We start from the raw sequence: 26,144 nt of genomic DNA, 5'->3' as shown, positions 1-26,144 counted from the left end.
CAACAATTCATAGATCAAGGACTCTCGAATTGTAACTTCAACAGGGGGAGCTTAGTTAAAACTCAGATTCCTGAGCCCCCTGTAAATGCTGATTCGGTAGGTCCAGGGTAGGACCCAGGAATGCAGTTTGTAAAAAGTGGGTGAGATCGACAGACTGGTGGAGAGAAACATCACCTTTAATGAAAACAACTAAATTACAGCTGACTAATTAAATCAATAATAGAATACATTTTTTAAATAAAAAATTAAATAAATTAAAAGCCGTGATATGCCTATGGTCCCGCTGAAAGTTCTGCTTGCTCTCTGGGTTCTGAGTGCAACACAGGAAGACTTGGCTGGTCAACTTTATTACAATGCTTGATAACTTGTATTAACTGATAAAACACGGGTCAGTGTTTCCCTTTTGCGTCAGCTGACCAGATATTCAGGGCTAAATGTTGTGCTGACTATTAGTAACTGACCTTAGCCATGGTTTTTAGATCGTTACCTCCTTATTACTTTTTCACCCTTTGCTTTGGGTTTTTCAGTCTTTTATGCTTGTGCCTTTAACTGATATTATATCACCATCTTTATGAAAACAGAAGGGTCGTTATTAAGTATTGCAGTGGGGCGGGAGTGAATGGAAACAGCTTACCCATTGGAAATGGATTTGTTAAACATGGGCACTTTGTTTCTAATGGAAATCCCCGTCAGCTTTTGGAACGGCAGGCGAGTGTAAAAATTCTTCACTTTATCTTGCAGTACAACTACACAGAGGGAAGAAAGACGTATTATGTAAGGAGAGATGTGCTGCAGCCATAAAGATACTTTTGTAGGGGGACAAAGGTATACAAACCGTACTGAAAGCTTCCGATTAAGATGGCATATTAAACCCATGTACTTACAGTCTACTCCCACCCCAAATCTCACTAAAATCATAGTAAAGGCATATACCCCCAAGGCAAAAGAGGATAGGAGAGGGGAGAGAGAGAGAAATTTTGGAAGCTAGAAAAACACAGAGGAGTAAAAGTTGACCTAATAAATCTAAGAACGCTGAATTCTCGACTTTTCTGTGGGAAGAACTGAGAAGCAACCCCACACACCTTCTGGAATCCCCCAAAGTTTCAGTATCAGCAGCAGTGGGATGAAAGTGAGCTAAAACAGAATGGGCTGGAAAGCTTCTGCAGAAGAGTTAGGTCTCCAGAGGCCCTCCTCTTTTTTCCACAGCCAACAACTGCCCCTTCCTACCATGGAAGGATGGGGTCTCTAGGGGGTGCCAGGTTGAGTTGTAATGGAGGGGGTACCACACCGAAGCCGGGGGATTTTTTCCAGTCAGTCCACATGGTGAATATTGAGATCCCCTAATTTTCCAATCTTATTTGGCATCTAAACCACAAGCATCCAGGCTCACACCCCCAGGCCAGATATTACAAGATTCCTCTGGAGGAAGGGCCTAGACATACGGACGTGAGGGAGTCCCCAAAGGGTGGCCCAACTAGATTATCCTACCAAGAAAGCCCAAGTCAACAAGCTCCCACAACACACTCAGAGCTTCCCAGTTAGCTTCTGGGCCCCTGTCTTACATTTAAGTGGAAAAATCAAGGGTCACCAGACACCTGAGAAAGGCCTCCAGCAAGGAAGATAGAAGAGTAAATGAAAGATCTCAGCATGATGGAAGAAATGAAGACTGGGCAAGGTGAACCCCCCTCCACCCAAATAGTATTAATGTTAAACATTAATAAACATTAATGTTCTCAAAGGGGTAAAATCAACTTCTATCTTGTTGAAGCCACACTTGTTGGGATCTTCTATAATAAATAGCCAATTGGAATTCCACCTGCTATGTGCAAAAAACATGATTTCTATGAGCAGTGGGATTCCAGAGTGAGATTATTCTCTCTAGTCAATTTGATGCATTTCTAAATGCCTTTGCACCTCTACAAGAAGCCTGGGTAACTTTACTTTTAGACATTTTTTTTTTTTTGGCCTCTCCACACAGCCTGTGGGATCTTACCTCCCCGACCAGGGATCAAACCCGTACCCCCTGCAGTGGAAGCGCAGAGTCTTAACAGCTAGACCGCCAGGGAAGTCCATTTTTCAAGGAAGAAGAACTGATCTGGATATTTGTAAAGCCACAGAGGCAGCAGCCCACTAAAAACGCAGTTTGGGTTGATCCAACAAGCACTCACCTTTCTTCTGGAAGAGGGCACTTGGCCTGTGGGGCAGGATCAGTCTGCAGCCTTTGGGACTGGACTCCATGACATCATCACACACCTGGGCCTCTGGGTAGAGGGTGCAGGTGAAGTACAAGGGTGCACTGTCTGTTACCTCTGCCAGCTGACAGAAAGAGGGCTCCTGGACACAGCCTACAGGCAAGAGAACAGTTGGGTGTTAGTCCTAGGGAGGCCAGCAGTGGAGGGTTACCTCTACAGGACCTTCTGGGAGAAATGCCCCGTGGGGACTCTTCCCAGGCAGGGAAGAGGCCCAGGTCAGTCAAGGCTGTCCAGTCTGGAAGGCCCAAGAAAAACACTAGGGTTCTCCTAGCTGGGGAGAGGGCCATGCACGAAACAGGGCATCCAGGTGGCTCCAAAAAAAGGCAAAGTCCAAGAGGGTGAGGGGTCAGCTGGAAACTCAGCAATATGGGAGCAGAGAGGGTAAAACTCCATTGGATCTGCCCAGGACCATCTCAGAGGCAGTCAGGACCTCAGACCACAGGCCACAGGATGTAAAATTTGGTGGCGCTGTGAACAATCTCCCCTGTTCCCATGTCAGACTTTGCCACTGGCACACGTGAGCTCCCTCATGGGGAGGCATATGGCTGATTTTTATTTTCTTATTCCCAAGGTGAAACACAAGGCCTAGATCACAGCACCTGTGCAACACAGCATGTGCCTGTTAGGTAAAGGATGGATGGATGAATGGATGGATGGATGGATGGATGGATGGATGGATGGGTGGATGGATGGATGATAGGTTCTGAGAGCAGAGTAGAGACTAACTACACGATTAGCTTCTTGAAGATATGGGTTATGTCCTGTCTTCTGTATCACCCATGACACTAACACTGAAGGGACCCCTGAGTTATGCTATTGAATTTGATCATATCTGTGTCTCAAGAGTTTTTAAACTAGGCCTGAGATGCCTGACCACAGGGTGGAGAAGAAGGAGGAGGAGGTCTAAGGATACTTACGAGAAAGACACCACAGATTTGCCTGCTGCAGTGAAAATAGGTGTTTGAAAAGCCAGTGCTGCTGGCTGGGCAGGGATCGGTTTCCATTGACAATGACTTGGTTAAGGTCCACAGGGGAGAAAAGCTCTGTTGTCAAATCTGAAAAAGAAGGGGCAAGTCAACTTCCTTTGCCTTTATCTCCATGGTGAAAATCTCTGTCTGTCTCACACACACACACACACTTGCAGGCTGTGTGAGGCCACAGCATGTCTGGAGTCAATAGGGTTGGGAGCCTTGTCAGGCAGGACAGATTCAGAAGGTCCCAGAAAGCCCTAAAAATTATGGAGTTGCAACACCTTAGAATCTTGGTTGGGGAGAAAACTTGGGAGCCATCTGGTTTAACTTTTCACCTAATGCAGAACTCTTCCCCACGATATTTCTGGCCGAGGTCCCTGCAGCCCTGCGTGACATGTCTGTGCCCACCGCAGCCACCCACTCCATCATTAGGACGTTGAGGAACCAAATCTGCCCCTTTGTAAATGTGAACCACTGATGCTCCTTCTGTCTTCCGAAGCCACATGGAAGTTCTAACTTCCTCCCAATGGCAGCCTTCATCTGTGAAGACAGCTCTCAGCTCCGCTCAGCCCCAGACTTGAAAGTTCCAGCTTTCATATCTCCCACCTCACCCCACCCCCATCTTTCTTTGTGTCTTCATACGCCATGATTCTGGCTGAAGGCTCTTCTTGGGTACACCACTGCCCACGGGACGGCAGTCCAAGCTTTCTTCTTGGTCCGGACTCTACCTGCATTTGGAGCTTCATCTCTGATTGCTTCAACTCACACTCAAGAAGCATGTACATTACACTACATTAATCATGTAGTTAATCGCTATTCTGCTCCCAGAACACTGGTAATTCCAGCTCATCACCTCACTGCTTGCTGCCCCAGGACTACTGTCCGTGCTCACTTGCCCTTTACCCCCTTCCTCGTCACCTGCCTAGTCCTCCTGGGCTTCAAGGACCAACATTGCTCCCTCCTGCTCTGATGTTCAGTGGCTCTATAAAGAGGGTCTCCAGCGTTGAGGGACCTAGCACCCCAGCCCAGGAGTAGGGGCACATTTCTGCACCTCATGAGGGCTCTGACTTCCCAGAGGGGCTTTCACTGGGGGCATAAAGCGGATCATGGAATGAGCTGGGGCAGGTTTACAGCATCCCTTAGCTTGGGGCTCTGGAATGAGGGGCTCTACAGCCCACGCATACCCCACGTTGCCTTGGACTGCAGCATCTTCTCAGAAGCCCACTCTTCAGGCCACTTAAAGCAGGCTCACAAAGGCTGGGTTCCCTCACCAACAACTACCACCAAAGGGGATAAAAGTGTATGAGGTCTGGCAGGGCCAGAAGTTTAGTGCAAACAGAGACCCCAGGAACCGTGTCGCCAGTCCCTCCTCTGTGCAGCCACCGCCCTTTGGGTTATTGCTTCCCATGCTACTGTACCATGGCTGGTTGCATGCCTGTCTCCCTGCTGAACCATACCTGGCATAGGTAGGAGCGCACACACCACCCCTTAAGACAGCAGAGGAAGAAAGGAAAAACAACATAGCCAGCCTAGAGGCTCACTTGTAGATCCTGGAGTCACACTTTGTCCTCAGAGCCTCTGCACAGGCTGTCCCCCTTGCCTGGAACTCCTTCACCCAGGTGTTCTCTGGAAATGCCTGGCAGATCTTCCAGGCTCCTCTGAGAAGCCCCTATTACCTGTTGGAGGCTGCCAAGCATCCTCCCTCCCTGCAATCCCTCTGCACTGACACCCCATCGCAGCCCTCACGACCCTGGCCCGCCGTGGCTGGCACATGGGAATTCTCACCAGCCTGGGAACTTCTGAGGGCACCGAGTATGTGCACCAAAAATGTCTGCTGGGTGAAAGAATGGCTACTGTAGCCTCTCAGTTTATCCCTGATGCTGCATTAGGAAGAATCCATTTTCGACTTGTTCTCTCAAAACTTTGCAATCCTCTTGAAGGCCAGGAGGCCAATAGGGGGCTGCCAGCTGGGAGGTTGTTCTCTGCTTTTCTGTGTGTGTCTGAGACACTCGGAGTAACTGCAGTAACTGGAAGCAGAAAGGGGAACATTCCTCGCTGTGCTGTGACTGGGAAAGGCCCTTCTGGGGAGCACGGAGGAGCACCGGCCAGGGAAGTGACCCACTGCAGGGGAGCCCATCAACGGGGCTTCTCCTGCAGGGGCGTTATCTCCTCAAGTCCAGGAATGTAATCAGCTGGGAAGGGGAAACCCAAGCTGGGCTTTGTCTATTCACCCTGAAGCCCTCCAGGGTCTCCCGGTGGGGGAGGAGAGGCAGGCCTTCCTGTGGGAATCATGTGATAGCTTTGTAGATGCACCCGGCACAGTGGATAATGACGGATTTTACAGAACATTCTCAAGTACCAGGAAAACATTCACATTTACATGGCCATGAGCGGTCTGGCTACCGCTCAGAGGCGCTGCTAAGGTTGGGGATCACGAACGTAAATGTCCCCAGGGCAGGCTGGCCTGCAGGAGTGTAGGGTTCTGGGGGGTAGGGGCAAACAGGAGAGCCACACCCCATGGAGGGGGCAGCTCAGCTCAGCTCGAGGGTGGTCGCCAGGCAGAAATTTGAAGCCTGCGCTGCTAGAGCTTTTCCTCTGTTTTTCTCTACAGAAGCTGGAAATCTGAATTTTTATATAAAATCTTCCAATTTAAAAATATTGGCTCCGTTAAATAAAATCAGAGTCTACTCTGCAAATCAAACAGAACCCGTCTGCCCTGTCCGCCAGGGGCCACCAAGACTCAGCTCTCAAGTCCATGCTGTCTGCACCTGGGAGCAGCTTGTGTTCTAGAAGAACCTGGGCCTTAGAGTCAGCTGACCAGGGTTTGAATCCCAGCGTGGCTGCTTTCTTAGCACTGGACCAGCTGAAGCGAGGGCTACCAGGCACTCTGAGCTCCGCATTGCTCATTGGTAAAATGGGAAGAATGACAGCGATGAGCAGGGCTGTCAACGTTTGTGCGGCGATGGATTTAAAGCACCAGAGGCAGGGCCGGCACCCAGGAGTCTCAAGGGGGAGTGGGCTCACTGCTGCTCCCCTGCCTGGTGAGCTCACTCCCCCTGCCCCTGTGGCAGCAGAGAAACCTGAACAGCAGCCATGGGCTTGGGAGGCTCCCAGGACACAACCAATATGCCGATTGCCAGTGCAGGCAAAGATTGGACAGGAGAGGGGCCAGGTCTCTGTGCAGGAGGGACCCAGCTAAAGGCTTGCACCTGAGAACAAGAAGGGGAAGGCTCCTGTGATGGTGCCCAGTCCCCCACTCCCCCCAGGTCGCTGGCAAGACTGAAGCTGCCACTACAAACCTCCGAAGGTGCAGAAGGGCATAGCTGTTAAGGCATTTGGACGGGAATATGCACCGTGACCCTAGCACGATCCCCAGCTGGGATCTGCTGTCCGACAGGCAACACAGGAAGAGAGGTGGACTGGGGACAGAACCTTCAGGAAGGCTTGCTACGAGCCAGGCTCGGTGCTAGGATCATAATCCCAACTACCACATAATAACAGCTACCGGTTTTTGAGCACCTGCTCTGTGTCACGGCAACTTATAGAATTACATCCTCTAATCCCGTCTCATGGGGACTGCTATTACTCTCATTTAAAGAAGGAGAAACTGAGGCTCAGAGAAGATGACTCAGGGTTGCACAGGCAGATGGAGACAGGGCTGGGATTCGAACCCTGCTCTACTGACCTGAGGGCCACACTCGGAATCAGGACACAGCCCTCGAGCCCTCAGCTCTATGGACGCAGAGCAAACTCATAACTGCTGAACAGCTAGTATGGGATGAGCCCCAGTTGTAATGATTTATGTACATGATCTCATTTTTATCTGCACCAAAGCCATGGGAAAGGGAAGAAACTACCATTGTGTGGGCATCTGGGGATATTATGTACCAGGCAATGTGCCAGATGTCTTCCAGGTATGTTCTTTATAAGAGGATAAGTGGAAAGCAAGGTACGTTCTACACAGCAGGAATCGAGGCTCACAGGAGGTGAGCAAAGTACCCATGGCCATGCAGTTCGTAATGAGTTGCCAAAAGCCGCTCCAGCCCTAGTCTCTCTGCTGTGCAATGTGGTGTTTCTCCCCTCTGGTGTGCTGTCCCCCACCACCGTGCTGCAGGCTGACTGCCTCCCCTCTCCCTATCCCCTCCTCCCCTCCCCTCTCTCTCTCTCTCTCTATGTGGCTCTCTTTCCCTCTCCCTCTGCCCCCAACCCGGACTTTCAGCTCCACCTAAGGAAAAACAACTGTAGCCTCGGGCATTGGAGAAGCCTCAGACACCACACACACGCTGCCCCTAGGAAGCTGTGGATTTACATCTTCCACTGCATAAAATGACTCTCTCTCAAGAGACCCTCACAGACATCTCATCCATAAACAATTCCAGAACATGAACATTTTGCTTACATTCTTCAGCGTGTACATAATCAAAGGCACTGATCACCTTCAGATGAACTTTGCTCTTTAATAGTCTTTTGCTGGATTTGTTATTATGGTTGTTTTCTTTCTCAGCAGCAGTGGTGACTTTGCAGTCATTTCACCTTACTTTTTGTGCCAATTGCCCCTCCGAGGAGTGGTCCGTATTAACGAAATGGATAGTGGATTAGAAGCTTAGACGGGGTCCATGGCTGCAGAATGGAGTGGTGTTCATGGGTCCACTCATCGACCAGACCCTTGGCATCACCATCTGTCTCCCCAGCCAGACACCAAGTATATTAAGAGGTTTTGGGTGGGTACCTGTTTCTGCTGGAGACGCTGGCCTTGGTTCCACAGCTCGTCTGCACCCCATAGACTCAGACCGAGACCCCATGTCAGAATCTAGGAGAAAAAAAGAAAAGGATCGCTGTTCTAATATTGGGGAGGAAAAGGGGAGATATTCCTCTGGTCAACAAAATGGTAATGACAATGTAGGAAACACTCATGGTCCACAGCCAGGTGCCCCAATACAATCTGGAACAAATCCAGCGGCATAGGTCTGCATTCTTCGGCCTTTTGTGGAACATCAGCCACCCTCTCCGTAAGAGAACTATTATTGTCCTTGATATTGAGATTGCTAGCATTGGTAAAGTCTTTTAGAGTTAACAGGATATGCTTATAAATATTGGTCTTTACGACCCCCTGTGAAGGGAAGGAGTAAGACCTCCATTTTACTCTTGAGAAAACTGAGACTCACAGACTTGAAATAACTTATCCCAGAACATGCAGGTGGAAAGTAGATGAACTGGAAGTTGAAAAAATTAAATGAAATTCCCAAGTCAGGAACAGGTCTTCCGTGACGGGGGAACCAGGTTTTAGGCAGGTCTTCGGGTGCTTCTGTTTAGTGGGGCAAATGTCCTGGGGAGAAGCAAGTCCTTAATTTTTCACCAGCTAGCAAATCATTTACCAGAATTTTAATTTTTTTTAATTGCAGCATCACTGACGTACAATATTATATGTTAAGGTTGTACAATATAGTGATTCACAATTTTTAATGGGTATACTCCATTTATAGTCATTAAGCTACAAGGCTATATTGTACAACACAGAAATTTCTAATAAATAGAAAGCACTGGACTTGGAACCAGTGTCTGGGTCCCACCCCAGGACCACCTCCTGAGATGCTCCTGTGAGCATCTCACTTAACCTCTCCAAGTCTCTTTTTTTTTTTTTGTCTGAAAAGTGAACAGAATATCAACCCCGCATGTACCATATGGGTATTACTAAAGGAGAAAAGAAGTGTATCATCTCATTATATCACCTTAAAATGAAAACCATGATGGGCACCTTCCTTTCATCTTCCTCCCCTCTCCTCTCCTTTTCTCCTTCTTCTTCCTTCTTCCTTCTCCTGCTCATCATCCACCATCATCACCACCACCATCACTCACATTAATTAGCATGGATGATGCACGAGGTACTGTACTAAGTACGTTACAGGAATTACTGAGCCAATGCTCACACAACTCTATGAGGCCAGGACCATTTTTATTGCCTTGTCACCCATGTGTTCAAGCTCACACGGGTGGGAAGTAAAGGAACCAGAATTCTTACCCAGTCACTCTAAGCCCACCCTTTGTGCTCTCTCACACTATTTCACAGGCATAGAATCAGGTCACCAGTCCTATCTCTCAGAGGACTGGAGATCAGTCAGGAGGGATCATGGGAAGAGGAGGGAAGTGGTACAGTGGCCGGGATCTTTCCCCATGTCTCTCACCCGGCACCTAGGACCATGACACCTAGGACCCCCGCCTGTCTGCTCCCTCCTGAGGCTGGGGCCCTTTCCAGGTCAAGGCTGTGCCTCACTCATCTCTCTCACCATGTTAGACTCATTGTACATGCCTTCCACAGTCCCTGGCTCTGAGTAGGCACTAGGTCAAGGTTCATTAAATTCAAAGGAGAACAAAGAAAGCAGAAAAGAGATGCCAAATATGCATTTCATCTGAGCCCAACCTGTCCCATGAACCCACGGTAGCATCAGCTCTAAGCAGGAGCCCATGGCACACCCCCCTGGGGTCCTGTCCCTCACCGAGCCTCGGGGAAGGAGGGGTCTGCGGCCGAGGCTCCCTGGAGAAATGCCTCCTGTAGTTTGCGGTGGCCTCAGAGCTCCCATCCTACTAACAAGGGCAGCTTGTGGTCAATGAACTTGATCTCACAGGAACCAGTGCTTACTTCCTTCATCCTTCCTTAGGTTTCCACACTTTTCATTTTTGTTTTACACTGTGGTATCTTATCTGATGAGAGTTGGGGCCCCTCTATCCACACAGAGCACTCACTTGGAAAGTAAATCTCTACATTGTTTCTCTGGGGAGCAGAGTGCCTTGTGAGTGAGAAGTGGGTCCAGACCGTCTCCTGTGATCAGTGTCTGCTCACCCCCTCCCACCACAGAGCTTACCTTTCCAGAGATAAACCTGCCGGGAACTGGTAAAGGTGCTCCGGTTTCCTTTCAGGGGTGTCAGACCTGCAAAGAAGATGTTTATTTGTACGAGCTTGAGTGTGCTTGCTCCTACTGGGGACCCACCGTGATCGTAACTGCCTTACCTCCCCAACACTGGCCCCTCCTGGGCCTGAGACTCTGTTTCCCACACAAGGCACATCCCAAAATCTTCTCGAAGCTTTCCTCCAGCTGCTGGTACAAAACCAGAGCTGGCCAGAATTATGGATGTTAGCATAACTGATGCCATCTTGGGCCCCTACAATCCTTTCTGTCCTTCCACTGACCCTGCCTGGGGCCGTACTGTGCCATAAATCACTTCTCTGTCATCAAGGGCTTGGTAGTTAATAGACATTGTTTACTGACCGTTAGGCCCAGGTGGCCTCTATGCTCTGGTGGCCTCCAAACAATGATGAAGACCTTGGCTGATGTATTTCCAGCATACGAGAGTAGTTACCCATTCATAAATCTTCACTTAGGAATGCACGTCCTGTTTCCAAGTACGTACCCCCATATGCTAGGTTAATTATAAAATTGTCCTAGTGGCTCCTCAGCAGTGCAGAGTGCAGCTACTAATGCTTCCAGAGCATTGATGCTCAATCCCCAACCCGCCCTGTGAGCAAGTTACCCTATAATAAATAGACCCACTGATTATTTCGAGCTGCCTGCCTCATTTTACGGTGTCAAGATACCGTCTCAGTTCAGTGGGCACTTTTCGTTCCCTCCATCCTCCAAAACCAGAGCCCACGTGTCTTTCTTAGAGTACCAAAAGGACTATTGTAGGGAGGGGTCAGGATCCTGCGACACTGAGAATCACTTAAGGAACTATGGATTGGTTTAAAGTGAGCCAAATTCATAGAAGCCTCAACAGCTGTGTTAATTTTCCTTGTCACTTACATCCTCTGAGAGTCTTGCCCCATTGGCAAATGGGGATGGTATTTGTGAGGCTGGGAATGACTGTCTTCAACCTTATGCTTGACCATAATTTTCCAGCTCCTTGAATGTACTGTGAGCTTCCAGGGGCTGAGAATGGGCCTTATTCCTCTTTATATCACCACACCTATTATTATCCCTGCCATAGAACCAGTGTTCAGCACCGTAACGAATGCAAAGACAAACGAATAGGGAAAACAAAGCAATCAATGGTTTTCAGAGTCCACCAAGTAAGTGCAGAGCCTCATCTGCCCAAGCACAAGAAGGCTGGCCAGCAAATTAGTTTTCCTAATGCAGGCTTCTGATCCTGCACTCCATTCCCCCAAACTCCCCCAGTTCAATATTGTTGATGGTGAGAAGACACATAGAACAGAAGGAAACCTCATCCCTCCTCTTCCTGGCTCATGGTTTAGACTTTCCAGACATCGTCCCATACCTTCCACAGTAACTGAGTTAAAATACCCCTGCTGCACAAACAGGCCTGCAGACTCTGCCTTATGTGATCTGCTCTCTCTGTAATCAAGGCTGCAGGAACACACACACATTTAGAACTGTGGGGCTTTGGCAGGGAGCCTGACTCTCGAGGGTTGATGGGTATTGTGTGGTCTTAATTGACTTTAGGACACTTCTGCAGAGATCACGTGCTACATCTGGGGTGGGGGTTGGGGGGCACGTGGTATGAGTAGTTTGAATCTACGACGTGGGAGTGGGCACGATCCTAAACTGGAAAACCTAGGTTTCAGAGTCCATCTTTTACAGGCCGTTTTCTCTTCTCTGTATCATCACTTCTACTACGTCTCTACTTATATTCCTTGCCCTTCCTACATAAACTACACTCCTGAATCCTTGTCTCAGGCTCTGTCATTAGCTTACTCCTAATGACAGCTACCGTAAAGAACTAAGAGAGGCATCCTGTGTCTAGGTGTCCATCATACATCTACTCCAGATGCCCTGGGTGACCATGAACATTATAGATGCATGTAAGTTCCTCCACTCAGCTCCCAGCACCCCAAGGTAGTGACAATCATTGATACAAAACAGACTCCCACAAAGAGAACGCCAGCCATCGGGCTGAGCCTCACCATTAATCAACAACATGAAGCCTTTGGGATGTAGAAAAAAAACAGGAGTATTTCTTCCAAGGCCTGTCTTTCCTGTCCAATTTTAAATCCCTGTGGGCACTAGGGGATGTTCAGTCTGCCTATTTTTTAATTCATCTGCACTGCAAGGTGTTGTCAGAAATGGGGCATGTGCAGCCCCAGAGCTTCCCAAGTCGTTTTTCTTAGAAATAAGAAGATGATCCAGACAACACCAAACAGCTGAGAACACCTGACGCGTCCACTGGGAATTGGGGAGAGACAGACCCCGAGTGGACTCTTCTACGGAGACACACGCCAACCTGGCACCAGGTTAAACAGAAATCGGCGACAGGAAAGAGAAACCTCACAGCCAGTGAAACCTGCTGATAAGACTGCTTCCGGGTGATTTGTGGGGTTGTTTGTTTTGGGGTGTATTTGTTTGTTCTGGGTAATATTAGAAGTCTACCCTACTCCCATGGAGTTGGCTGGCTTAACAAAAGAGGAGAGAAGTGCTAAAGGGGGTTCTGCGTCCCACAATCCTTCATCAGTCCATAAGATGAGCAAATAGGAGGCCCACTCTACTTTAATAATGTCCATATCTGTCACCCCAACTAGCCTGTGAGCTCCTTGAGAGCAGAAACCACTCCACCTGTCTCTCGTCTGCTACCTGGCCTGGCACCTCACACCCAGCTGCTTGTCAGGACGAGCGATAGCTGGGCTTGCTCAGCAACTCCCCTCGCCACGGCTGTCGTGCCCCTCCCAGCTCATCTCTGCAGTGCACACTTGACCCGCTGCCTTTCCTGCACCTTTTGTTCCCTTCTCCCCACAGCCCTTTAAAATCTTGAAATAGAATATGCTGGTAGATGACCTTCATTCCCCAATATCTGGAGTACAGCAGCCCCAGAGAGATGTCCAGGGAGCAAAATTCTCAATTACCAGACTCCTTAATTTGCTGGTATGATACAAGGGTACCTCTGAAGCACTTTTCTGCTTCCAGTAAATTAGATGCAGGGCCATTGCAGCAGACAGTGAGAGATGCCCCTGACAGCTCCGGTCTCCACAGCTTGAGTTGAAGCCCCAGCCATGGCACTTAATGTAAAGATAGTTTCTTGAAGTGTGACACGTCACGGCTATAAAATTCACCCCCATGAGCAAAAGTGTGATATAACCTCACACTTCTGCCTCAGATTGCCTCTGCCTCACCAGACTGTCAAAAGGATCAGTTGAAGGAACAAAAAAAAAAAAAAAAAAAAAAAAAGGATCAGTTGAGTTGATGGATGTGAAAATGCTTTGTAAAATGCGGCACGGATGCTGACGCCCTTACTATTTGAATTTAGTGTGTTCCGTTGGGTTGTGATTTCCTACAACTGGCAATCAATTCACTTACATTTTATAAGAAAATACTCATTCTCCATGAACCACCTGCTGAAGCAGACCCTTGCCGTACCGGTGAGCTGAACAGTGAGAACGGATGTCCAGACCGGACATCCTACAGAGCGCCTCTGCTGCATGTGCGACTGGGGGACCAGGGACTTGGGGTTCGGAAAACGATACCTTAAACTACAGCCTGTAGAGCACGTTAGCACTGCCTTATGTAATATATTTTAAAAGTGTGCCCCCATTTTACAGATGAAGACCCTGAGGCTCAGGGTGGTTAGGTGCTCTGAACAAGGTCACGGAACTGGGGGATGGGTGGGGAAGCAGGATTCAGCTGCCAACCATTAAATGCCAACCATTGCTCCAGGGTCTCCAGTATCTACTGAGTGCCCGCCTCGCTCCAAGCACTATTCCAAGTGCTTCACATGTTTTCCTCCTATAATCCTCCCAATCTCCCCAGGCGTCAGAAGTCACCATTATCCTCATTTTATAATTGGAAAGACCAAGACACAGAGAGCTCATATAACTAGTAAGCATTCACACTGGGATTTGAATCCTGGGGTCTGATTCCAGAGTCTGTATTTTAAAAACCATCTAACCATTTGCAAAATGGAAGGAAGAGGCTGGCCCTCAACCAACCGTGGGAGGGCTAGAAATCCTCTTTGTTATCCCTATCCCCTTCCCACGTGCTACCAATCCACTCCACAGTGTCTCCTTCAGTTGTTCGGATACCTGGAATCCTCACTCCTCTTTCCCTCCATCAGTATCCCTCCATCAATATCTGCCATTAGGAAAAGGTACTTATCAGCTCTTCACCCTTTAGTAAGAATTTAGATCCCTATGTTTATTTTCTCAAGGGTTAATTGTACTGAAGGCTGACGTCTTACTGTGGGAAGGAAGGATTTGGCCCTATTGTTCCCAATCGGAGGTGGCCTCCAGATCAGTCTGTGTGCAAGTCAACCTTCAATCTGGAACATCATGAATATGCCTCAGGCTGCCTGAAATCCCCATCAGAGGGTTCCCTTCTTAAAGCTCTGCCAGCACCCCAAAATATATACATACACAGAGGGCACTGAAAAAAATAAAGAACTTCAAAAGTCTTCGGTAATCACTCCTCCTCAGGGAGGCCAGACAAGGGCATAGTCTTCACTTCTTGGGCACGTACCAAGCACACACTCTGTGTTAAGCATTTCACTCTGGATTTATTGCCCATGAATGGATCATATGTCTTTCTTCAAGTGCTTGTTTCCACACTGGGCTACCTCTCAGAGTAATGGATACCATGTGTTTACTACCCATCATAGAAATAAGCTATTGGATTTTACTTACCCCAAAAGAAACTAAACCTCATGGAATTCCACAGATTCTGCAATATTTTTTCCAGGCTTTGGTAAATAGGCATTCCACAGATACTGTGTATATTCTCTATGCCAGGTTTTATGCTCCATGGTGTGAATCCAGAAATTAATAAGACACAGTTCTTATTATATATTATATAGTAAGTCCAGTTCTTAAATATAACAAAAAATGACAGATTTTTAAATGATACTAAAATCACCTAATAGTAATAGTATGTGTCAGAGACCATACTAAGTTCTACACGTGTATCATCTGTAAGTGCCGATATAGGGAAGCAGTTATGAACGTCACTGTGGAGCCAGAATGCCTGGTTTCAGCTCCCTTCTACGTGCAAGCTCTGAGACCTTAGGAAAGCCCCACTTCTGTGTGCCTCAGTGTCTTCAGCTGTAAAATGGGGATAATGATAATAGTACCTCCCTTTTTTAAATTAAACTTTCTTTCCTTTTTGGTTGCACCATGCGGCATGCGGGATTGTAGTTTCCCGACCAGGGATGGAACTCATGCCCCCTGCAGTAGAAGCGCGGAGTCTTCCCCACTGGACCACCAGGAGAGTCCCAGTAGTACCTCCCTTAAAGCACTGTGCTGAGGATTCACGAGTTAGAACAGGCCAGGACCTTGGAGCAGGACCTGGCTCCTAGTGAGCACCACGGAAGATGTTTCTATCACCATTGCCATTGTTTACCCTCTCCTTTCATCTTCACAACCCAGTGAGAGGGAAACTGTCATTACTCCATTAGCAATCAGGCCTGAAGGTATTTACTGGCTTGCTCAAGGTCACACAGCTGGTGTCCAAAGGTGGGATTCAACACCAGGGGGCAAACTCTAAGCCGGGCCAGGGAGGGAAGCAGCCAGGCAAAGGCTGGGTTTAGATGCACTGCCCACTGCACTGTCTAACAGAGCAATGCATGCAGCATGCACGAAGCTCTGCAGAGGAGGAAGCAATAAGACCTGCAGGGGTAGTCAGGGAGGGCTTTTGGAGGAGGTGACATTGAGCTCTCTGCCATTAGAACCCCAAGGGCTGCAGTACACTGAGAAGCATGGAAACTTCTCCGGGAGAAAGGACATGGTCTCTGCCAGCCCTTAGAGGACCACCTTCCAGGGCATCTCACGGCTCCTTTGACCTCTGCCCAGTCCCCTCCTCTCCTCTATCTGGCTGACACCAGCTCATGCTTTCACCCTTCTCAACTCAGAGGGTGGACTGGAACCATGGGGTCAAGTTCTGAGTTCACAGGCTGGCAGATAAATAGAGCAGAGAGGAGACAAGATGGACCAGGCTGCCGCCAACCGCACACTGGGTCCGGAAGAGGGAAGTGAGCAGCTGGGCCCCGTTTACGCTGAAAACTCAGACTGTCCAGGTCGGAAGGAAACTTCCAGGTCACCTAACTCAGTGCTTCTCAAACTTAGCGGGCATGGCATTATCCAGACAGCCTGTTAGAACAGATTCATGGGGCCTCCCTGGGGTCCGGGGAGAGGCCTGAGAATCTGTATTTCTCATGATCATCTGGTGATGCTAAGCCTGCTGGTCCCGACCACACTGAGTAGCCCTGGCGTGGTGGTCCCTGGCTCAGGACAGAGCAGTCTCCACTCCTCCCTGGTGGAGGTCTGCTGAGAGGCAGCAGAGGCCGGGGCTGGGGAAGGCAGAGAGAGAGCTGACTGGCCGCCGGGGCCTCGGGTGCTAAGGCCCCTCCCTGTAAAATGAGGAGTGGGGCGGATGATCTCAGGGGGGATCTCTAGATCCAGTGCTTATACGTTTATGGAAAATGTTGGAAGAGCTTCTGAAAGAAAAAAGGGCAAGGAGCAAGCTCAATGGTTATTTCTGTCAGTGGAGCCCCTGTCGGGGGGCCAACAGTTCCTTGGGCCCCTGTATCTAGGATGGGCAGTGCTGTGGTTATCTCCTGGAATTCCTTGACTGACAGAGGGGAAATACACCCAGGGAGATAGCCCTGGGGGACATACCGCATCTTTGGCCCCAGTTCTTCCCCCTACCTTGTAGTCACACATTTTACACTGGACTTTGCAGTTCCTGCCACTAAAGGATGGAGTATGTTTCCCCACTCCTGACTTCCAGTCGGGCCGGGCCAGTGCAGTGAGGCAGTGGTGACAGGGACAGACCCAAGCCTCAACCTTCAACGGCCTGGCTTGTTTCCCTTGTTCTTTCCTGATTCTGCCCATAGGAGAACGTGCTCATCCAGAAGAAGAGGCACATGAAGTAGGGCCAGGCCACCCTGGCCAAATCCAGACAAGAGCGGTCAACCACCAAGTGACCCCCGAGACACATGAAAGAGCCCGGTCAAGGTCAGTGCAGCTGCCCTGCTGAGCCAGCCTCCCCCCAGCCAACCTGCGGCCCCAGAGCTGTGTCACGCTTCCCGTGGAGCGCTGCTGAGATGCTCTGGTTGTTTTTTCTGCCCCTCTTGGGTACAGTTTCTTTTCAGAAGGATAAACACCTCAGGGTATGGAGAGGGCTCACAGCAAAGGAGCAGACCTTGCTGGTGAGGACAGCTCATTGTGAAGGAACGCACACGTGCAGAAGGCAGAGGCTTACTCTTGAACTCCTGGCCTCCCAGACGCAGCGTCGCCTGGCGGCTGTCTTGCTCATACGTCACCCCAGGACACGCAGCTTTAGCCTGAGCTTCCGAAGGGTCCCTCCAGTCTCTGACATGGCAAAGCAGGACATCGGGAGAGCTCAGCAACCCACAGATGATGGAACCTACAGAGTCATGAGATGGGAGAGAGGTCAGTGTGATGGGGACCAAGCAGAGCCCCTTTAGAGACACGCGTCTGTGCCCTGAGAGGCTTGTAGGCTGTGGGCGGGCAACAACTCCTCGGGAGTGGACACCGGAACTCAGGAGCCTGGTTTTAATTTGGGCTATCCTTCCCCAATCGTCCTGCAGTTGTCTTACTGGAAAATTCCTGAGAGGAGGGACACTACCTCCTCCTCCATGAGAGTCCTTCTTCATGGGGACAGCAGCAGTGACACCTCTGATACCACCAGGGGTCTTACTGCCAGAATCCTCTGTCTCCATTTTCCATCTTTTTGAGGCTTCAAGGAATGATATGCGCTATGATAAGCACTTTAAGTATATTAATCTCCTTAATTCTTATTGACATTATTTTCTCCATCTCACGGATGAGGAAACTGAGCTTCATATAAGTTAAGTACATTGCCCGAATTTATTGAGATCTAGAAATTACATACTTTATGTATTATTTGGATACATAACCCTGCTAGGTAGTATAGTTGTTCAGATTCTCCTGGGGGAAAAAAAGAAAAGAAAAGAAAAAGGAAATATACCACCCCGCAGCTCCTATTCCCTTCTTTATCCTAACTTATGTCCAAATCCAGATAAGTTTCAAACTTCTTGCACCAAAATCTCCCCAACGTAGGGGACTCACGGATGCCTGGCTTATGAATCTGACGTGTTGTTCTCTCCTGTCCCGCTTTTAACCTGAGTAGTTAAAACTAATCGTCATCATTATCATCAGCAGCATCTTTGTGGTAAAAAGTTACCTGAGAGACCCACTAACTCGGTGGTTCTCAAACCAGGGTGTTTAGACCGATTATATCAAAACCACAGAGAGAGCTTTGAAAGTGCTTGTTCCTGGGCACCAACTACAGAGGTTCCGACTTGACAGGTCGCAAGGGTGGCATTTGGGAATTAGTCCTGTGAACAGCACCACAGGTGATCCTAGCGCACAGCCGGGTCCCAGAATCCCTGAGCTGGTGAGGCCACTTCACTTCACAGATGGGGCTGTTTGAGTGACTGCACAGAACTAGAGGAAGGACCAGAGGGCAGTGAGTGCCTCGCCCGGCCTGGCCGGACCCAGAGCCGGAGCCGAGCACAGGGCAGCAGGGGTGCGTAAGCGCCTGCCGAGAGCCCAGAGGAAGCCTGAGCTCTGCGGCTGCCCCCTCCGAAGCCAAAGGAAGAATCATGGACTTAAACAAGAGGTGGGGCACGTTTTTCCTCCGGCTCTCAGACCTGGGAAGAGAAACGCAGGCAGCTTTCTTCTTTAACTAATGCTCAAGTGTCGATGAGAACTCCGGGTGTCTGAGAGGTGGGCGCCAGCTGGAGATTTGAAATCACTTTGCTGATCACGTGAGCCGGCTTCAATTACGCTCCCGGGAGCCTCAGGCCACACAAGTGCCACTGAACCCCATTTCCAAGTTGCCTCAACTCCTTGTTGTGTTACAAGTAGGCTCATGAAATGTAGGTCCAGAAGCCTCATGAATTTTCACTAATAATTATCAGTGGAAACAAAGCCATTTCAGGGTTGGAGGTTGGAGGGGCTGGAGTCCTGCAGGGGAGAAGGGGGCGGGGACAAGGGGGACTCTACCAGAAATTAAATGCCCTTCCAGACTGCAGTAAAAGCATGTAGCGGGATTCTGTTCCTGGTCATCAGCAGATCCAGCCAAAGCTTCACAAGTTAAAATTCCAGGACTGCCCATCAGACGAGACTGGGAAAAACATCTGCCTGATGTTTGATGTGTGTCTCAAAGAAAAGCTTAACTTGCAGCATTGCGAGGTGGTTGTTCAGATCAACATAATTCACGGATCACGGGTTACACTGGGAGGGAAAGACAGGCAAACTGCTAGCCAGAAATGTCATGGAAAAAAGGATTGTGTGGGCTTTACTGCTCCCCAGAACAAAGTAATTACTCCATAGATGATCCTAAGGAAAATGAAGTCAACCTTTCCAATTTGAAAAATCTTGTGGTCTGGTGAGTAATCGAACATCTGGGGAAATTGTGGTATCCTCAGAAAAGACATTAAGATTAAAGAAGGCAGAAAGCACCCTGGATTTGAATTGCAGTGTTTCTAAATATAGGCACACATCAAGAAGACATATACAGACACACCTCAGAGCAGTCGCAGGTCTGGTTCCAGGCCACCACAATAAAGCACAAGTTGCAAGAAAGTGAGTCACGTGGAATTTTTGGTTTCCTAGTACCTATAAAAGTTATGTTCACACTATACTGTAGTCTACTAAGGGGGCAATAGCATTACGTCTAAAAAAACAAAGCACATACCTTACTTTAAAAGTGCCTTGTCGCTAAAATATGCTAACCAGCATCTGAGCCTTCAGCGAGTCGTAATCTTTTTTACAACAGTAACATCAAAGATCATTGATCATAGATCACCATGACAAATGTAATAATAATGAAAGAGTTTGACAAATTTTGAGAATTACCAAAATGTGACACAGAGACACAAAGCGAGCAAATGCTCCTGGAAAAATGGCGCGATAGACTTGCTCGGTGTAGAGTTGCCACAAACCTTCAATTTGTAAAAAAACGCAGCATCTACGAAGCACGATGAAGTACAATAAAATGAGGTGTGCCTGTGTGCGTGTGTCCGTGTATATGTGTGTGTACAATGTCTATTTTTTTGCTTATCTAAACACTGACATGAATGCGCATCACATAACCACAAAGCATTAAACCTAGAAGGAATTTTAGGATTCAACTTACTTCAATCCACATTCCTGCCTGGGCTCCTTTGACCTCCAACAAAACATTCTCACTGTAGCCTCTGCTGACCACTGCGAGCTGACCTCAGCATTTTTCAGGAATCACCTTGTCTGAACACCCAGCAGCATTCAAAACTGTTGACAACTTCCTTCATCTTTCAACCGTCTCCAGTCTGGTTTCTATGACCTGCTGCTCTCCTGGGTCTCCTCCTCTCTGTCTTCTATGCAGATTCTCCATCAGTTATGTAGATATTCCCCAGGGATCAGTCCCACTCTCCTCCATCTTCTCACCCAGCACCCCCTTCCTAGGAAATCCATCCGTACCCACACCTCTGCTACTACCTCAACGCTGGCTGTTCACACATTTCCATCTCCCACCCAGACTCCCTCTCTGAGCTCTGCATCTTTGTATCCAAAAGCTCAGTCCACATTTTGTGAATGTCTTAAAGCCACTTCATACTTAGCATATACCCACTCCATATGGACCTTCCCAAATATCCCTTTCCCATCACCAAATCTGACACCCGATATCTTCCATCACTCACCATACAACTGTCCCACCAGGTGACCAAGCTAGACAGCCAACAGTATCTACCTCTGAGTCTGGAGGGAATGATGTACAGATGCTGGAATTGATCATAGCCTTGGGTCTGTAGACTGATAAGTCCAGTGTCATAGATCATGTTCTCCAGAATACGCGGTCTCCCCGACTGAGCTCAGCTCCCAGGAATACCCACTCCGACCAGACTCTCTCTCCTCTCTTACCATCTAAACATTACCCATCCCGCAAAGCCTGGATCAAGTCTCTCCTCTTCCAGAGGGCTCTCCCTGACCACCAAGCCCCCTTGACATCTCCCTCCTCTACACTCAAGCCTCCTACGGCCTCAGACACTTGTGTCGCCTTGTGTATCGAGCCTGGTGCACAGCGGAGCTCCATACGTGCCTGGATGACAGCACAGATGAGGGAGTGAAGGTTATGGTCCTTCATGGTACCTTCGCCTCCCCGACCACATTCTAAGCTCCTTTTATAGATTCCCAATACCTGGAACATTGGATTTCACAGGTATGGTGATCACTTAAGGTTTATAGCTGACTGGAAGTGAGGGTCATAAAAAGATATATAAGACTACTTCATATATTTTTTAATCTTCAGAATTCTCCATTAGCTGAAGCTGCCAATCATGCAGTTGGTCACAGGGAAGTCCCTCTGTCACTAAATGAATAGCATACCAGGAGCCAAGCTCAAGTCCAGCATTTTGCACCCAGTATCTTTATAACGAATAGTCAAATAGGAATTATCATTATCTCTCTTTCATGGATAAGGGACCTACAACTTAGTTTAAGCAATTTGTTCAAGAAAAGTGAGACAGTTACAGAGTGATGACTAGAACCCAGGTCCGTCTGACCTAAGCCCCTTCTCAACAACCACGAGGCTACGTAGCCAAGGACACGGATTTATTTCTGTAAACAGAAGTCTAGTCCCACTGTTGAGAGACAACTGAAAATTCCAGCCCTATGGGTCACATGACCTGGTATACAGTAGGCACTCAATAAATAATCAATCACTGAATGAACGATCATGGGTGATGGGAATGAACTAACATTTTTCAACCAAATGTGGTGGGTCCAAGCTTCAGAGGCGGCAGTGAGATGCTGTTGAAGATACACCTGGGCTCAAATCTTAGCCCCATCACTCGTGACTGTGTCAGGAGCAGGGTGATTAGGAGCAGCTAGTTGAATTCTCTGAGCCTCAGTTTCTTGGTTTGTGAAAATGGAGCTCGAAATATCTCCTCTGAAGGCAGAACTAAGGAAAAACATGGTATTCAAACGCAAAGTGGCCAACATAGTATGTGACCTGTTGGAAGGGTCGTGATAGTCCCTAATTTTGTGCATATCACTTTCTAAGTGAGTGTGGCCGCTTCTCCAGGCATTCTCCGTGTTGTGGATCCTGTCTTCTGCAATCCCGCGCCTTCCCCAAACTTTGTAGACCACAGGTCGTGGAAGAGGGAAGCCCCAGCCCTCACTGTCATATTACCTCCTTGGACCTGCGTGAGGATGAAGCCATCGCAACAGGAATCACGGTCACAGGCAAGAAGACAGAAGAGATGGACTTCGGTCAGACTGGCTCCTGACGCTGAGAAGGTGACAGGGCTGTACATTCCGGAGAGCACATTTTGGAAACCAGTCTGTTCAAAGCTTTTCTGACCTGTCATGGTGAATTCTTGGCCTGGGGAAAAGGTAGAAAAAAAATTTTTTTAAGATCTCAAAACAATGCAGAGTTGAGCAGAGCGTGCTGGTCACATGACAGTGGGCCCTCTGACCACACCAGGTACAGGGTGCGGTCCACCGAGATGCTCTCTGTGCCATGAAAATCCTGGGCCTCCCGTGTGTGCAGAGCAATGGAGCCCACCAAAGCCATGGCCCCAAAGCAGCAGACCTAGACAAACACCCACCACACCTTTGAGGGTCTGAAGGGGAGGTGTGGAGGACTGGCATTTATTATGGTTTTTATTATTACCAGCAAATATTTACTGAGCTCTAACTATACACACAGACACCAGGCCACGTGCTTTACCTAGACGGCCTCATTTAATGTTCACTGCCCTTGAGTTCGGTTCGGACCGCTCTGCTGTCACGTGTGTTTCTGTAAGGCAAAGTGGTTTGAACACGTGGTGCCCAGGCAGCTCGGCCGCTGCAATGCTGAGGTTGCACTGGCTGATCTGCAGTGTTCCCAGCTTGTCGCTGCCTGTGTCATCCAACTACAGGTGAGTGCAGCACATACACGTGCAGCTGAAGGCAGCAAGCTGCAGAAACACAGGACTCCATGATGCCCGTCAGCCCACGGATTTCCTCTGCCTCAGACCAGCCAGCAGCTCTGTCTTCAGAGTGAGGACGGCCGTTTTCCCTTCCCTTCGTGCATCTGTGTGCCTCAACCTCTTCAGGCCTTCCCCTCCCCCATCAAGCTACGTTGCCCTTCACACTTACAGTAGCATTTCTTTGTGATGGATTCAATATGTCTCCTTTTAAAGTTTTGCTAGCATTTTAAATCGGATTGTTACTGTTTTTGTCAGTCCTCTGGCTAGAAGTGGCATGGTTTGAGTTTTGCCTGTCCCTAAGTCTCGTTTTCCCATAAAAGCCCAGTTATTTTTAGAGCATCTTTTTGCAAATATGAGGCTTTTTCAGATATATATATTTCACTATAGCCAACATGTCTGTGCTATTATTATACCCATTTTGCACTTGAGGAAAGAACCTTAACGAGTGAACAGTCTGGCCTAGGTTCACACAGCTGCTGGCGGCAGAAAGAACACCACAGCCTGTGCGCTTGGCCGCCCTGACCTCCCAGTGGCCTGACAGGTCACCAGGTCTTAACCAACACATGCACCTAAAGGTGGTGGAGACCTTACAGCGTGGGAGCAAGAGTGCAAGCTTCAGAACCAGGCGGACCCGAGTGCGAATCCCCGCAGCACCCCTGGCAAGTGAGTTCTTAGGTCCTCCGAGCCTCAGCTTTCCCTTCTGTAACCGGCGAGGATGGTATACAATCCTCACAGATGCTGAGCGGATGAAACGATAGACTGGACATTAAAAGGCTGAACCATGAGCTTGGCCCTTAGCTGACGCTCAGCAGATACATTACAGGTCTCCAAAAAGCCAGCATCTTCTTCCTCCAAGCCTTCGCTCACGCAGCCCCCCTCTGCCTGACTGTCCTCTAACTGTGCCAGGCCAAGCCCCCGCCCACCCTTCGCCAAAGCCCAGCTTGACTTAAAGGGCCCATCTCCCAGCTTTATACGGTTAGAATTCATCTCCCTCCCTTGATCTCTCTTACATTCTGTCTGTGCCTCTACTAAGGCTCTGTCATCCTTCACGCTACAGTTAAGCCACTTGAGACAGCTACTGCTGCCCCACCAGCTGTGATTCCCCGGACACAGTCCCCGCTCTCACAGCAGGAGTCACAAGCCACGTGTGACTACTCGAAGACCAATTTCAGTTCGTCAGAGTTCATGCTGCAGTAGCCACATTCCAAGTGCTCAGCCGCTACCTGTGGCTACTGGCTGTCATTTTGGACAGCAGAGATTTATTGAGCATTTCCATCCCTGCGGAAAGTTCTACTGCACAGTGCTGCCCTGGATGGTAGGGCCGCGTCTCAGCTCACTGGGCATCCTCCCACAGCCTGCACAGAGGACCGCCTGCCCTGAGATCTGGGCACGGTGGGCTCCTTCTCATCCTTAGTTCCGACATTCCCTTCTCTGAAGTTCCTTCCCTGAGCACCCAAAGCAGCTCATGTTCATTTTTCTTTTCCTTTCTAAATTGTCATAAAATATACATAACAAACAATTTACCACTTTAACCGTTTTTAAGTGTATAGTTCAGTGGCGTTAAGAACATTCATGATATTGCGCACCATCACCCCATCCACTTCCAGAACTTTTCATCCTCCCAACTCAAACTCTGTCCCCATCAAATACTAACTCCCCACTCCCCCCGCCCCCAGCCCTGAGTAACTACTGTTCCACTTTCTTCTCCAGGAATTTGGCTCTTCTAGGTAGCCCACGTCCATCTTTACCCTAAAGTCCTGTTTCATTTTCATCAAAGCACTTATCACCCTCTTGAAGTGCTTTTATTGCTGGACCAATTCCTCTATCAATCAGGGATGCTGTCTGTTTCGATCACAGTGGCATCCACAGCACCCGCGAAGTGTGTATCCTTCCACAGGCACTCAGTAAACATGTATGGGGCGTGCAGTGCTGGGCTCACCCACACGGTGGTGGAGTCCTAGACAATGGAGCAGGTCTGGGAGATGCTCCCTAGTTGGGGGAGGTCGGGCCTACAGTCCTTGGTCCACCCGGATGCAGTGGGACAAGATGCTTCCTGTTTCTAGGCTTCACCTGTGACATGAGGGCTAGATAATCTCCAAGGAACCTTCAGGCCCTGACTTCCTTTGATACTGAAAAATCACATGGCTCCTCCTCCACAGTCAAGGCCACGGACCTTAAGTGGGTATGGACAGAGGACGGCCCTGGAGGATGGACCCAGCTGTCCCATCTTCCAGGTCACTTAAGCGCAGGCCTGTGGAGGGACATGCTGACTACCTACTGGGTGCCATGGACTGTGCAGGAGACTTTCAGGAACTGTGTCCTTTTCTGCTCAGCTGTGCCACTTTATTCCCACTTTACAGAAAGTAAAATAAAGAAGTTGTTCCTGATCAAAGATAGAACTAGTACGTTGGGAGTGGGGGAATCTAAAGCCAGATCCAGTTTACATCCCTTCTCTTTTCATTACAACAGAACCCAGAATGGCTGGGTCTGTGCATTTTCTGCTTGAAAATATAAAAGGCAAAACAAAACAAAACCAAAAAAAGGCAAAAAACATTTCTGCCCTTGATTTAGCTTGGCAGCAAAGAAGCTTCACAATTTCCCTTGCAATTTTCCCCCAAAGTATAAACTTTCAGGAGACAAGGAGGAGAAAAAAATAACAAACACTTAAAAAGAAATACAATTGCCTTTTTTAAAAAATATGATAAAAGGCCAAAGTAGGGTTTTAAAGAACATTTTTGAGAGGGGTTACTTGTTTTATTTTGGTTTTCCTTTTCAGAAAATAATTTCTGTGCTCTGTCATTTTTCAAAATGGGTAGTAAAAATAATTGGAATAAACACTGGGGCAGAAATTCTAAAACCTGGCCAGAGATCAGAGAAAACCCAGCTCTGCTGGACTCCATTCTCCCAGGGGAGCTCTCATTTCAGACAGGATGGAGGTATTAGGTGAAAGAAGGACCAGAGACAAAAGTACACAGACGCTTGTCCCCGCCGT

The 26,144-nt window shown here is 48.6% G+C and overlaps 1 protein-coding gene across 1 annotated transcript in view; it reads right to left on the bottom strand.

Annotated features, from left to right (window-relative positions):
* TG (thyroglobulin) overlaps positions 1-26,144 on the bottom strand; it is a 242,372-nt gene that overhangs the window by 145,944 nt on the left and 70,284 nt on the right. The window contains exons 26-32 of the mRNA XM_027132515.1: positions 22,372-22,563; positions 17,413-17,577; positions 10,084-10,149; positions 7,953-8,033; positions 3,170-3,307; positions 2,169-2,345; positions 635-746 (exon numbers count right to left, since the gene is read on the bottom strand). Of these exons, the coding sequence (XP_026988316.1) occupies positions 635-746; positions 2,169-2,345; positions 3,170-3,307; positions 7,953-8,033; positions 10,084-10,149; positions 17,413-17,577; positions 22,372-22,563 (931 nt within the window). The remainder of the gene's footprint in view (positions 1-634; positions 747-2,168; positions 2,346-3,169; positions 3,308-7,952; positions 8,034-10,083; positions 10,150-17,412; positions 17,578-22,371; positions 22,564-26,144) is intronic.

This window comes from Aethalodelphis obliquidens, unplaced genomic scaffold (genome assembly GCF_003676395.1).
Source record: "Aethalodelphis obliquidens isolate GAN/ISIS:26980383/991018 unplaced genomic scaffold, ASM367639v1 scaffold41, whole genome shotgun sequence".
In the NCBI taxonomy this organism is placed as follows: domain Eukaryota; kingdom Metazoa; phylum Chordata; class Mammalia; order Artiodactyla; family Delphinidae; genus Aethalodelphis; species Aethalodelphis obliquidens.
This window is presented reverse-complemented; position numbering and strand designations above follow the sequence as displayed.